The 14,162-nt window shown below is 36.3% G+C and overlaps 1 protein-coding gene across 1 annotated transcript in view; it reads left to right on the top strand.

Annotated features, from left to right (window-relative positions):
- Positions 1-11,008, top strand: part of MC1R (melanocortin 1 receptor) — a 65,391-nt gene extending 54,383 nt beyond the window's left edge. Inside the window, exon 2 of the mRNA XM_053692179.1 lies at positions 9,597-11,008. Coding sequence (XP_053548154.1) covers positions 9,610-10,548 — 939 coding nt within the window. The 5' untranslated portion in view covers positions 9,597-9,609 and the 3' untranslated portion in view covers positions 10,549-11,008. The remainder of the gene's footprint in view (positions 1-9,596) is intronic.
- The last annotated feature ends 3,154 nt before the right edge of the window (positions 11,009-14,162 follow it).

Genomic DNA, 14,162 nt, shown 5'->3' with positions numbered 1-14,162 from the left:
CTATCAAAATTATAAAAATTACTTGTTTAAAAAAAATTAAGAGCAAAATTATGAGAACTGTTTGCATACACATACTATTACTAAAATATAATGTCTTTTAGTATTAAATGTAGGTTAGAGGATAATGAATTGTAGCCACATTATGTATTTTTATATCATTCTTAGTTTTGTTGTTTTAATGATTATTTGAGAGCAAAAATATAAAATATATTTTTATTTATATATTTTAAATGATCATAAGTAGTTTTTGTGGAACATGTATGATTATTATTAGCTGTTAGCTTCTGCTCATGATTATAAGGTTTCTTTGGATACTAAATATGTTTAAGTGCAATATTAAATTGACTAATTGATTACAATACATTTTTAACATTATTTAAGTATGGAAATGTACAATATTGGAAAATTCTGATATTTTGGTTGAATATAAACAAACAAACAAATAATTGGAGAAGAACAGACACAATGCCCAAACATTAGCAAATAAGTTAATTATCTGAAGCTTAACAAAATAACTTACTCTCTGAAATGTGACAGAAGGGCAGATACTTACAGATACTCACAACATGAAGTTTGTCAAATAAGTTGAGGCTTGAAGTTTTAAGTGTTTAAACATTTGGGTATTATGGCCCTTTAAGCGCTGTAGCTTGACAGAAATGCCAATACACATTACTCAAAGATGTGCAGATAAGGTTGCATATTGAAAAAAGAGCTTACCAGCCAGGTTGATGCTATAAAGCTAAGCACTATAGCTAACACTCACTATTTGATGCTTGGAGTATGAGTTGATGTGATGAGGCTTAACAGAAGAACTGACAGTAACAACTTGAAGCTTGGCAGATAAGGTGGATCTTTGAAACTTGACAGAAGAGCAACGCTTTGAAGGTTGACAGAAAAGCAGACACTCACAACTTGATGTTTGGCAGATAAGCAGATGCTCTGATGTTTGACAGAAGAGATAGCAGTCTGAAGCTTGGCAGAAGAGATGGCACTCTAAGGCTCGGTAGAATAGCTGACACTCTGAAAATTTAACTAAGAGCTGAAATGGAAACTTGGCAGAAGAACTTGCACAAGAAAATATGAAGCCTGGCAAGAGAGTAAACCCAATGTGATTCCACAAGAACAGCTAAAGCTAAAGAACACAGAACACAGAAGGATTTTGGAGGTTTGTTAGAACATTTAAGACAAAGATTAAAGGGACACAACCCAAATGTTGTATTTCATGATTCAGATAGAATCATTGTGTTGTATTTCATGATTCAGATAGAGCATGCAATTTTAAGCAACTTTCCAATTTACTCTTATTTAAAATTTTCTCTTAGTAGCTGGCCTTTTTTAGGTTCAGCACCCTGGATAGCAAGAGAACAAAGAAAAATTGATAATAGGAGTAAATTAGAAAGTTGCTTACAATCGCATGCTTGAATCATTAAAGGAAATATTTGAGTTTAGTATCCCTTTAAGTGCATGCTTGCTCCCTTGTAGCATTATCTAAATTTGTCATCATGAACTTTAAGTTCCAGACAACTGTGGCCACATGCACACAAGAAACCCACATGAGGGAACATGGCAGCGATGGTAAGGGACATGCGGGTAAGTATAACCAGCTGCCAGCCATGACTGTGTTAGGTGCAGGCAACTAAGGTTCCTCAAACCCAAAGCTATATACTGTAGATATAAACAATGACAATAAACAAGTAATATATCTAAATTACTCACAAGGCCTATCTGCTCACTTGATAAGTTCTTTAGTAGTTTTGTTACAATTACATTTATTATAATTACATCACATACAAAAATATATTGTAAGATCACCTAAGAAACAGGTTAAATGTAATAAAACATAACCTCTGTGGACTTCCGGTGGGCGGCTCTAGAAGATGGCTGCGAGCCTCTGTTGCTCTGAAGAACTCTCTTTCTAATCTACATTATACTGCCATCATTCTATGCCATCTGCATCTCCCTTGACAGGAAAGCTGTCCGGGAATATTAAGCAGATAGAGATACCCCAATCTTCTCTCTCACGGAAGTCATTTGACTGAACTAAACCCCAATAGGGATCCCACGAGGGACTTAGTGTATATTGAACTGCAGGCCCATTGTCACAAGGAAATGGAATCGAAGGGTGATCTGGCTGTGCAGATACTTGCAGCTTTCCAGCCATCATTGGATCGCTTACTTCTGAGTTTTGACAGGCTACACAAAGTAATACTTGCCACTGTGAAACCTAATCTCACAAACAAGGAGCAGGTACACATAGAGGCCTACTCTCCAGACCGCGATTCCTGCACCCTACCCCGCACTCATCTGCATGGAATTGCCACAAGGGACGACTCACCCGCTACTGCCTTAGATCACTCCCAGATGCGACAGGAGGGAGAAGATATGCCTCCGATGTATTCACCGTATGTGATGAGGAGCATCCTTGTAGGAACTGCTAGACACTGAACTTCACGGGAGAGCACCCCCCTGGCCCGACTTGCGGGACAAATTGCTGCTGTGCCACTGGTCGTGCCTAGTTCTCCCCGGACACTTGCCTTTAAGTTTGATGCGCACCGAGCCGCTGCAGATTTCCCCACTGGCATTCTAAGGCAGATGATCTTTGGCTCTGACTTGCTCCTGCCAGCATCCCACGTGAACCACACAGCAATAACGCATATCGGTACTTCAGGGGAAAGGGAAGGACTGAACCCAGCCAGAGATATCTTCAAAAGCCCAGAATCACAATGGAGCCTGCAAAGCCAAAACAATCTGGACAATGATTATGGAATGACCCGTGAAGGGGTCGGTTAGACTTTAACTATATGCTTTGCTATCTCCTATATACATCTGATGGGTTAAATGTGGAGACTTGTATACTAGGTTTAACAGACATTTGTCTAATTTGCCTGTGTCTGCATTTACACTTTTCTTTTCTCGCCCCCTGCTTGAGAGGAAATGCTCTGTATGCAGTTTTACTTTATTTTATCTCTGATGCAATTTGTCTGCTTCACACTTAACGGAACACTACCCTGGGTGATCTGGGGTGTTGAATTCAGACACACATGCAGGACCGTCTTTAACACAGGGCAAAAGGGGCAGCTGCCCTGGGCCCAGTTTCTGTTGAGGGGCCCAAGAGTCCTAAAAAAAAAAAAAAAAAAAAAAAAAAAAAAATTTTTTTTTTTGGTATGGTTCATACCAGACTGCTGATGTGACATGGGGAACACACACATTCAGTCCTAATACTGTCACAGTTCAAAATACTCTGCTTATATTTTTTTTAAAAAACTGTGCCAGACCGTGCCGGTGTCATGTGACATGCCAAGCTAGTGCCATGTGCTGTTTTAGATGTGCACTGTGCAGCACTGAATGCAAAGCCCTAACTCGGCATCCAGCCATTTCCCACTGCATCAGAAAAGGTCCTACTGGGGTTACCACTGTTACCAGGTAACTGCTCTGGTGGTGGTAATTGTTTCTGGGTAGGGCTGACTGTAGGCGCATGCAGCAGAAAGCTGGAGCGGCAGGCACATGAGGATTTGAGCATCTGTGCAGCTGCATACACTGCTTTCTTCAGTCTTGAGGCTGTGTGACTCATCTCACACTGTATCCATGCAGCCTTGGACAGACAGCATCCAGTCTACTGGTCCCCTTAGCCCTGCTCTTTCTGCTGTGGCCCTAAGATCAACTAACTGAAGTTTGTTAGGGGAATAGTGCTTTGTAGAAAGGTGTCAGTGGGAAGAATAAGTGAGTGCACACACGCCCCTCCCCATGCAGCATTGTCTAGTTCAGGGTGAGAGGGAATTTGTTCCTAGCAAAGAAGCGACATGTGCTGGTGTGGCTGATGTATAGCGTCATGCTGATACTTCACACATTAATGTAAGGTTTATTTTTATAGTTTTTATTTTTTCTCTGTCTCAGATTTTACAGCTTCCCATAGTAGTTCTGCTGTTCCAGTCAGTAAACTTATATTTGTCTGCACCTCCATGCTTCCTCCTTTACCTTGCTTTGCTCCTGTTGGCTGCCCTAAATCTCTTTAACCAGCTAACCTCACACCAGAATCACATTCAAAAGAATATTAAATGAATCCACAGTGGAGGAATTTATATATTTATTTACTTATTAATACGGCTTAGGTCCAGTTTCACATATTGCAATTTTTTTTTTAAATGATTAGCCCAGCAGTGGATGATCCACCGCTGGGCTAATAATAAAAAAAAAATTGATTTAGTTGTTTTTTGGGATGTTGGGGTGGAGAGCGAAATTGCATGGGGTGGGGGGGCCAAGAAAATTTTTGTCCATGGTCCAATCAATATTAAAGACGGCCCTGCACACATGTCGACCTCTATGACACTTACGCACAATTACTATTTGCCAGTGTATGTTTATACATTTTAGAAAGTACCATGATTAGAAACACATAAAATTAGAGTGGCCTTTGATTTTGATTTTACTTAGTAACCTTGCTGAAATATACCAACTTGCACGAATCCCTGCTTAACAGATACATTACTTAGGTTGTAAACTATTAAAGCCTGGCCATTCATGACTAGACATGCACTGAATCTCTACACTGCCCTCTAACTTAGCAGAAGCATTTGCACCAAATTGGGATTTGGCAATTTGTTTTCATTTTATAAACCATCGCAATATTTTTAAGACTAGACTAACAATGTAGATATTATCATTAATATCATATCAGAGTTTGGTGACACATGTTGCTACATTATTCTGAATAAATTTAACCCCTACACGATTGCAGCACGTTACTGCTTTAAGGTTCTGTGGGCTTAACCCTTGCCCTTGTCATTACATATAAGTGTCTACCCTATATTCTGTCCAACTATGTCAGCATGCTTATCAAGTTTCCTCACTGTATACCTGCAGTTTTCTTAATAGCTTACTTGCTGTTTTAATATTTGGAAATCCTGGAATGTTATTGTAGTTTGTTAATACCTACTCTCTTGAGATACATACACTTCCCTCTTAACGTCTCCCATGAACACTAGTATCGTATCAGGGCAGAGTGACACATGCCGCTATATTCATTATAGCGGCTGAATAAAATCAACCCCTACACGACTGCAGCACGTTACTGTTCTGATGTTTCTATGGGCCCAGCCCTTTCCTTTATTAAATGCCAACTCTATATTCTGTCCAAAAATGTCAACATATACATCAAGTTTCCTTATCATATACCTGCAGCTCTCCCAGTAGCTTTTATTACCGACCCTCCCGTTCCCATTGGCCCCATATGGCTTATCAGTGGAACCTCTGTTGTTATCTGAGAACTGCACAACTGCATGTTTGAATTACAAGAGTTACATCCTCTTAGTTGTGTGCTTACTGTTCTAATGTTAGGAAATTTTAGAATGTTATTTTATTTTGTTAATACCCACTCTCCTGAAGTACATACACTTCTCTTCTATCGTCTCTCATGACCAATATGTTGATATCTCATAAACTTAAAAAGTCTTCACCAATACAAATGGTCCAACACTATTACTGACCTAATTTTGTACTAATGTTAACACGCTGTGCTATGGATTATTATGCGAGGCACGCAGGTATGATATTTATATGACTGTATACACTTGTTGTGTTCCCCCCCCCCATTCCTTACCACTCTACCCGTCCTTCTCCCCTGACATCCCCCCCCTTATTCCCTTTCTGTCTCCCCTGTTTTATGTTTGTTTGGTTGTTTGTTAATAATATTAAAACCCCAATATTGTGGTGCAAACCCATATCTATTAGATTGAACTATGGTTAATTTTTAAGTTACATGTTTGTTACTGTATGAAATAACATGGTTGACCTATGGTAAATTTGAAAGCTACATATTTGTTATTGCATGAAATCGCAGCTGCCTGTATTGTTATATCTGCTTCTTTCTTGGCTCACCCTGCGAGGCAGGCTGATGATGCAACTTGTAACTTTGCACCCTTTATTGGTTATAAATAAAAGTTTAAAAAAATTAAAAAAAAACATAACCTCTGTGTATTATTTGTACTTAAACTATGAACAAAATGTTCTGTAAATCGCTTTGTAACTTTAGGACATTTTTTTATCTGAGATCTGTGATGCAAATTTTAAAAATAAAAATTACAAACTGTCATAAGTGTTATTTAAAGCTATTGTACATAGTTCAGTAGTAAGGTGCATTTGAAAACCAGTGTTTAATTTATACTGCCTACTTGAATTTAAACTAAAACTATTATTGCTTACCTGTATTGTCCCGCGTGGAACTTCATTTAGGTTGATGGAATCCATTTTAAAAGACATAATCAAGCTGCCATTTTTGTGACAGTCACTTAATATGGCAGCCCATTGCAAACAATTTCTGCTCATCGATGATGTGATCAAAATCCTGGTGGAAAAAAACAAAAAAACATTACAATGTAAATAGGTGACAAGTACAGGCATACCTCATTTTATTGCGCTTCGCAGATATCGCTCTTTTTACAAATTGAAGGTTTGTGGCAACCCTGTGTTGAGTAAGTCTATCAGCGCCATTCTTTGCCAATGTATTTACACATATAAACATATGGATACACATATATACACACCTATATATACACACCACCAGCAAAAAGATTATGACTCACTAAAGGCTCAGATGATGGTTAGCATTTTTTTTTAGCAATAAAGTATTTTTTTAATTAAGTTATGTACATGGTTTATTGAGACCTAATGCAATTGCACACTTAATAGACTACAGTATAGTGTAAATATAACTTTTATATGCATTGGGAAACAAAAAAATTAGTGTGACTCACTTTATTGCATGGTGTTCTGGAACTAAACCCACAATATTTCTGAGGTACACCTGTAATTAGAAAGTAAGTGGCACACATCACCTAACATCACAATTTCTTGCTAAGACACGATATACTTGCACAAATGCCTTCCCATAATGACTTCCCTGGTAAAGTGTTATGCTCATTGCGGATGGATACAATATAAATGATTAGCAAACATTAACATAACATTGTATGGGTACTAATGTTTTCCTTATATATTATTCTCTTACCCCTCGACCCATGCATCACAATAAATACTGATTTTGACCCGATCCTCCCAACCATGTTGAACTTATAGCACCACATGCTAACCCATACTATCGCAGTCATGTTTTTAATTCACTAAGAGACGTTAGTGGTTTTGCTGTCACTGATGGGCAGTACAGTTAAGATGAAAGATTCAAATACAGCATACAATTTTAAATATTGTTTAATTTTACTTCTATTATCAATTTTGCTTCATTTTCTTTGTATCCTTTATTGGAGGAGCAGCAATGCACTACTGAGAGCTAGCTGAGCACATATGTAAGCCAATGACAACAGGCATAAACAAGCATCCACCAATCAGAAGCTAGCTCCCAGCTCCTGAGCCTACCTAGTTATTCTTTTCAACAAAGGATACCAAGGGAACAAAGCAAATGAGAAAAAATAAGTAAATTGGAAAGTTGTTTAAAATTGTATGCTCTATCCGAATCATGATTTTTTTTTTGAATTTTATGTGCCTTTAATAATGATGGGGTGTGCATATACATAGGCATATATTGGGACAAAAAAGGGGTCACAATATATGTCATAATGGTTCAAATATTAATGTAATACATAGTATATTTCTCTATACATAGACACACACACTTATATATATGCACAGTATACAGTATGTCTCTCTCTCCCATAGTTATGCAGTCCTTAGTATATTATCCTCTGAAAAATAATACGTAACTTGGATGACACTAAACATAAATTAATCCTTACATTTTTATAAATTTTAAAAAAGTTTTAATTTAATTTATATTGTAATAATTTGATATACAGGGCTAAATTACGAGTGGCATGCTAACTGTAGCATGCAAGCTTTAAGGGATATTTTGCAGCTCTTTGCGAGCAACAAATATTGTGCGTATTGTGAGTCAAAAAGAAACGAGTTTGCTTAAGTACAATCGGATTTAAAGAGCGTCGGTTTAGCACAACTTCAGAGCTCTGTTTAACTGCTACGTGAGACAAAAAAGTTGCACACAAAACATAAAAAATACATTTAATAGTACAGTTACACTTATAATAACACTGGCTGTTGTATATATATATATATATATATATATATATATATATATATATATAAAATTGCATTAAAAATTTATAAGGGCTCAAAGATATGAGGTCTCAGGTGTTAGAAAAAAAAAGCATGCAAAGGGCTTTAACATAGAGATACATACACATGCCTTAATATGTATACGTGTATATAGGCCCTTTGTAGTCAAGTATAGCTTGATATATATCTACTCCTAACATGTGTATACATATATAGACATATATACCTGTATACATATAAGTGCATTGGAGCCCTTTGCAGTCAAGTAGCTGAAAACATGACAAATCATATTTATTCAATATTCATATTTAATAAAATGTTTAACTGTGTATTTACTGTAAATATTTCACATTCCAATGTTCTTCACATAGGGGAATATGTTCTAAGTATTTTTAAATAGATATTCCTATATAAATCTGTATATATCAATACATAAATATAATTATATATATATATATATATATATATATATATATATATATAAAGGCAAAGTTCAGTATCTGCATTCTCACCACCTCTCCACAACTGCCAGGGTGCTCTCAGTAGTATGTAGCAGCAAATGATTCCACGCACTCACTGGACTTCTGACAACAAATGCAAATTTTATTATAGTAACGTTTCGGGACTAGTAGTGTCCCTTCTTCTTCTGAAGAAGGGACACTACTAGTCCAGAAACGTTACTATAATAAAATTTGCATTTGTTGTCAGAAGTCCAGTGAGTGCGTGGAATCATTTGCTGCTATATATATATATATATATATATATATATATATATATATAGCTAGATATTTCACAAAAAAATAATCATATATATAGAGAAATATATATTTAAGAATAAATAGAACTTCTATGTGAAGAACATTGGAATGTGAAATATGTCAGCTTTAGCACACTTAAATAAATGCAGACTTTTTACTTTCAACTCATAATACGAACGCAACCTGACTTGTGCAAAAAAGCCTCAGCCTAGCAAAGTTAACGCGCAAGCGGGAACACTGAATAGCTCTCCACTCTTAATCTAGCCCACGTCACTACTCATCAAAAACACCTATTTTATTTTGTACCATAATTGAGATACAATATATACTAGGGATGCACATTTGGATCTGAATGTGGAAGTAAGTAGCGGCTCGTGCCCTTTGTATATTTTCATAGCCGGATTGATTCTTGTAAAAATCCCCACTCTAAGATCTGGATTTGCAGAGATCTAAGTGTGGGGATCTTTTACAGGAATCAATCCGGCTATGAAAATATCCGAAGGGCACAAGCCCTTGGTTATTGGAAAATAGCTACTTCTGACTATTTTTAAACAAACGGTTGGTAATAATAATCATGAAATTATCTCAAACTTTACTGGTATAAACTTATAGATCTACCTGTTCAGTGCACCTAACATGCAAGTCCCCACATTTTACTTAGTAACTATGTCAGAGAAGTTTCAATGTCATGTTTTTGTCACATGTGATATGAAGAATAATAGAAATTGTTATTAGTTTTTATTTTTCTCTGTTTTTCAGTCCAATCTTCAGAATGACCCTGGGGATCCCAAATTCAAATGTCAACTTCTCCAACAACAGCCTTCCTACACAACAGCCCAACCAAACAAATAACTATGTGGAAATTCCAGAAGAGCTCTTCCTGACCCTTTGTGTGTTCAGCTTGCTAGAGAACATCATGGTGGTAGTAGCTATTATGAAGAATCACAATTTGCACTCCCCTATGTATTACTTCATTTGCTGCCTAGCTGTGTCTGACATGCTTGTTAGCATCAGTCACCTTGGAGAGACTTTAATCATGGTCCTCTTAAACCATGGACTTCTGAAAGTCGAGCAACATATGCTCAAACAGATGGACAACATTTTTGACATGATGATCTGCTGCTCACTGGTGACATCCCTTTCTTTTCTTGGGGCTATTGCAGTGGACCGTTATATAACCATCTTCTATGCCTTGAGATACCACAGCATTATGACTTTAAGAAGTGCAGGAATTGCTATAGCTAGCATCTGGCTGGCCAGTACAGTCTGTAGCATCATCTTCATTATCTATCATGAAAGCGACGCAGTAGTGCTTTGTCTCATTGTTTTCTTTCTTTTCATGCTGGCTTTGATGGTGGCCTTGTATATCCACATGTTTCTTTTGGCAAGACGTCATGCACGTAGCATTTCTGCTTTGCAAAAGGGTAAAAGGAGTAGGATCAATCCACACCTGGCCAGTGCAAACATGAAGGGAGCTATCACCCTCACAATGCTATTGGGAATCTTCTTCCTTTGTTGGGGACCCCTCTTCCTCCACCTCACCCTGTTTGTGTCCTGCCCAAAGAACCCTATCTGCAACTCTTACTTCAGATACTTTCACTTCTACCTCATTCTTATTATTTTTAACTCTGTCATTGATCCACTTGTTTATGCTTTCAGAAGTCAGGAGCTGAGGAAGACTCTGAAGGACATTATTTTGTGCTCTTGGTGACAAGGGGTGTAAACTAAAAAAACAGCATGCAACAATTGAACTCTTCTTTGTCCTCCTTTATTCTCCAAAACTCAGAAAAACAAACCATAAGAGATGCCAATACCACTGGAAACTATTTCCATCAGATCAAAAACATTTTAAATGATATAAATACCATGTAGATGAAGCAATAATAGATTCAGTCATGCATAAATGTGATATGTAGCTTTTTTGTGCAGTTCTAAACAGAATATGGTTACGATAAAGGTTTGTATTATAAATCCCTGAGTGATTTATCTATCTTCCACCCTTTTGTCTGTCTATCTATCTGTCTGTCTGTATTTATACACACATATATTGCACAGTACAATAAATAAACCAGCTTCACGTTTAAGGTGATGGTAAACTGTCCCCTTTATAAAATCAGATCCAGAATGTTAGTGATATTTTAGATGGAGTTTCATTTATCAGTTGTAATGAAGTTGCGCTATAACTTACTTTTAATATAGATATGAAATTCAAATTCCTAGCACTCAAAGTAAATTTTTTCTGTGAGCTAACAGTTTGAATTGTTTTACAATCAGCACCCTCCCAATATGGCACGTTTGTTGCTGATTGGAGAACAATTCAAACCGTTAGCTCACAGAAAAATTTACTTTGAGTGCTGGGAATTTGAATTTCATATCCATATTAAAAATTAAGTTATAGCGCAACTTCATTAAAAGTGATACATGAAACTCCATCTAAAATGTCACTTTTATAAAGGGAAGAGTTTACTATCACTTTAAGCAGGTGTTGTTTTATATATTATTTATATTATGCTCTAAATAGAGAATATTAATTATGTGATAATTAATGATTTGATGGTTACAATTATGAGAAATTATGATAGGGCAGCTGATTAACCAATTATGCTCAAGAAGGAATATAACAAAGTCAGTGCATGTGAAGTCATGGGAACCATGATTTCTATAAAATTTTACTACTCCTAAAAATTGCATGGCTTGGTCCTTAGAATACTGGACTGTTCCTAAAATTTATAAACATATCATATGGCTCAATTCAAACTTTCAATATTTCCTAGAGTACAGTTTTAAGAGCCACCAGGAAAAAATAATGCAACAAATACTTGTTTGTGGTAGTCGAAGTGCCAGGGCTTGAAACAGGTACAAACCAATTATTCACATTTCTATGGTTAGTTACTGAACTCATTTAACCTATACATTTGTGATTCTAGAAACATAAGTAGTTGTTTTGTTGTATGCACCAGAAGGTGTAAAAACTAAAATATATAACTGCATACGTTCAGCAGACACATATTTCAGACATCAAATGCAGATGCACCAATTTTTGGAGTGAGTGGCTATTTGTTGGCATAGATTTGCTGAACACTAGAGACTAAATTGACCAATTTACTTGGCTTTTTACACTAGTATGCTCTAGTAAACATATGCCGCACATGAGTAAGGAAACAAGCTTTTGTCTATGTTCAACACTGAAAAGACTAGTAGCTTTTTTTTTCTCTGGCCTATGAATGTTTTTCCTTACTGGTAAACTATATTGATATTTCCCAAGTCTTGTTTTGTGGTTAACAGGTCTCTTAAAGGGACAGTAAACACCATTCTGTTAGTACCAATAGTAACTTTTAACAAACTATTTTTTTCAAAAGCATATATACTAAAAAAAAGTACTTCTAATTCTATGTGAAATGTCCTTTTAAAGAGGTAACAGAGTAACACTACCTGATATGTTACACCTCCTCTACTACTCCTGTCTATACTGTCTTTTGTTTTCTCATATAAATAAATCACTCAGGAAGTCCTCAGTGCATGGGATTCCAGTAAGAGAGAAAACGGCAATCTTCCAGCAGTGGTTTCTATTATAAAAGCAGCTAAGAAGAGTTTACATCTGTTGAAAACTATTTAACTGTTATAGAATGTTATAATTTGTATATAATCACTTCTTTACCACATACTGCTCAGTTCACTAGCAATAACTTATTAGATAAAGGAGCCTACAATGCGCCACTTGGGATGTATATATGTGTTTGTTGCACTGCACACCTTATGTATATATGTATGAAGTGTATATATGTGGATATATTTGTGACATATGTACATCATAATATTTTATGAGAAAGTTGTTGTCTTAAGTTCAATTCAAGTATAAAACATATTAAAATTGTTTACAATGGAATATTAGCTTTGATATGGCATTGTTTGTAAACAGAGTGCTTGTTTGTAAGATGGAGTGAATATTTTCTTTTTCACTGTTTCTGTGTTTTGGAATAATAAATGTTTGTTTAAATTTAAACCAGGAATGTTAATAACACAGTGAAGTAAATGCACTTGTGCAATTATATATATTCATGTACACTTAAATAAATTACAATAACTTATCCTGGGTACAGACTTCCAACGTAACTTTTATTATGTATTCTTACTATTGTCGATACATTGATGATTTGTTCCTAATTTGGAGAGGGGATGAGGTATCTCTACAACTATGGGTGGAAGAACTAAATCGGATCCTAGGCACAATCAGATTACAATATAACATCAGTAAGAAGGTTAATGATTTCCTTGATGCAAGGGTTTTCAAACAGTTTGATCATTTGGGTACCACCCTATTTCACAAGGAAACGAACAGAAACACTATCCTTCATGTGAGTAGCAGTCATCCTCCTCCTCTAATTCAAAACATTCCCAAAGCACAGTTTCAACGAGTAATAAGGAACAACACCGATCTGGAGAAAAGTGCACAACAACTAGATGAGTTGACAGCAAGATTCCTGGCACGTGGTTACAAGAGGAAGGAACGCAAAAGGTGCAGACAAGAGCTGACATTAGAAGATGGCGGTATTGAAAAACATAAGGGGGTGGATAAACAACTGATGACGTTTGTCACTATCTATTCTCCAGACAAGAAACGGATTGCTAATGAAATCAGGAAATAGTGGATGCTGGCTCTCCCCAAAATCAAGGAACTTACCAACTCATCTTTCATCAATAATTACAGAAACTTTTCACTTATGGGATAAATTAATTAAAAAACACAGCTGCAAATCCACAATACCCTCCTCCCTGACCCCATCTTAGAAAACTCAGATTTCCCCTTTCAGCACCCAGAGCAAGCAATACTGCAACCTCACATAACTAAATCTATCCCTTGTCATATCCTCATAGACAACGGCAAACCCAAATCTCAAATCGAGATTATCCCTCACTTAGGTCCCACATATGAAAATTGGTTTCGCTACATCCAGATGTCAGATTTTCTCACGAGAAATCCGCACACGACCCAACTCACGCGCAACTTAACTAATTTTGAAAGCATATATAAACCGGAAAATATGTACTAAAAATAACACAGATCACCTATAGGAGGCGCTATACAACAGTGGTAAAAATTACCCAGGTGTTAGACGTGCATTTTATAACACCAAATACAAATTAAAAGATATAAAAAATGCAAATAAGCAAGAATAAAAAAAATATATATATATATATAAAATGTATACAAATGGATATATATACACACGTGGCACTAAGTAGTGGCCTATGTGCGAGGTATATGGAAATAGTCCCACAAAAGTCTGTATGAGGAAAAGGCAGCTCTCGGTCTTCACTCCAAAA

The sequence above is a fragment of the Bombina bombina genome, chromosome 1 (genome assembly GCF_027579735.1).
Source record: "Bombina bombina isolate aBomBom1 chromosome 1, aBomBom1.pri, whole genome shotgun sequence".
Taxonomy (NCBI): Eukaryota; Metazoa; Chordata; class Amphibia; order Anura; family Bombinatoridae; genus Bombina; species Bombina bombina.
This window is presented reverse-complemented; position numbering and strand designations above follow the sequence as displayed.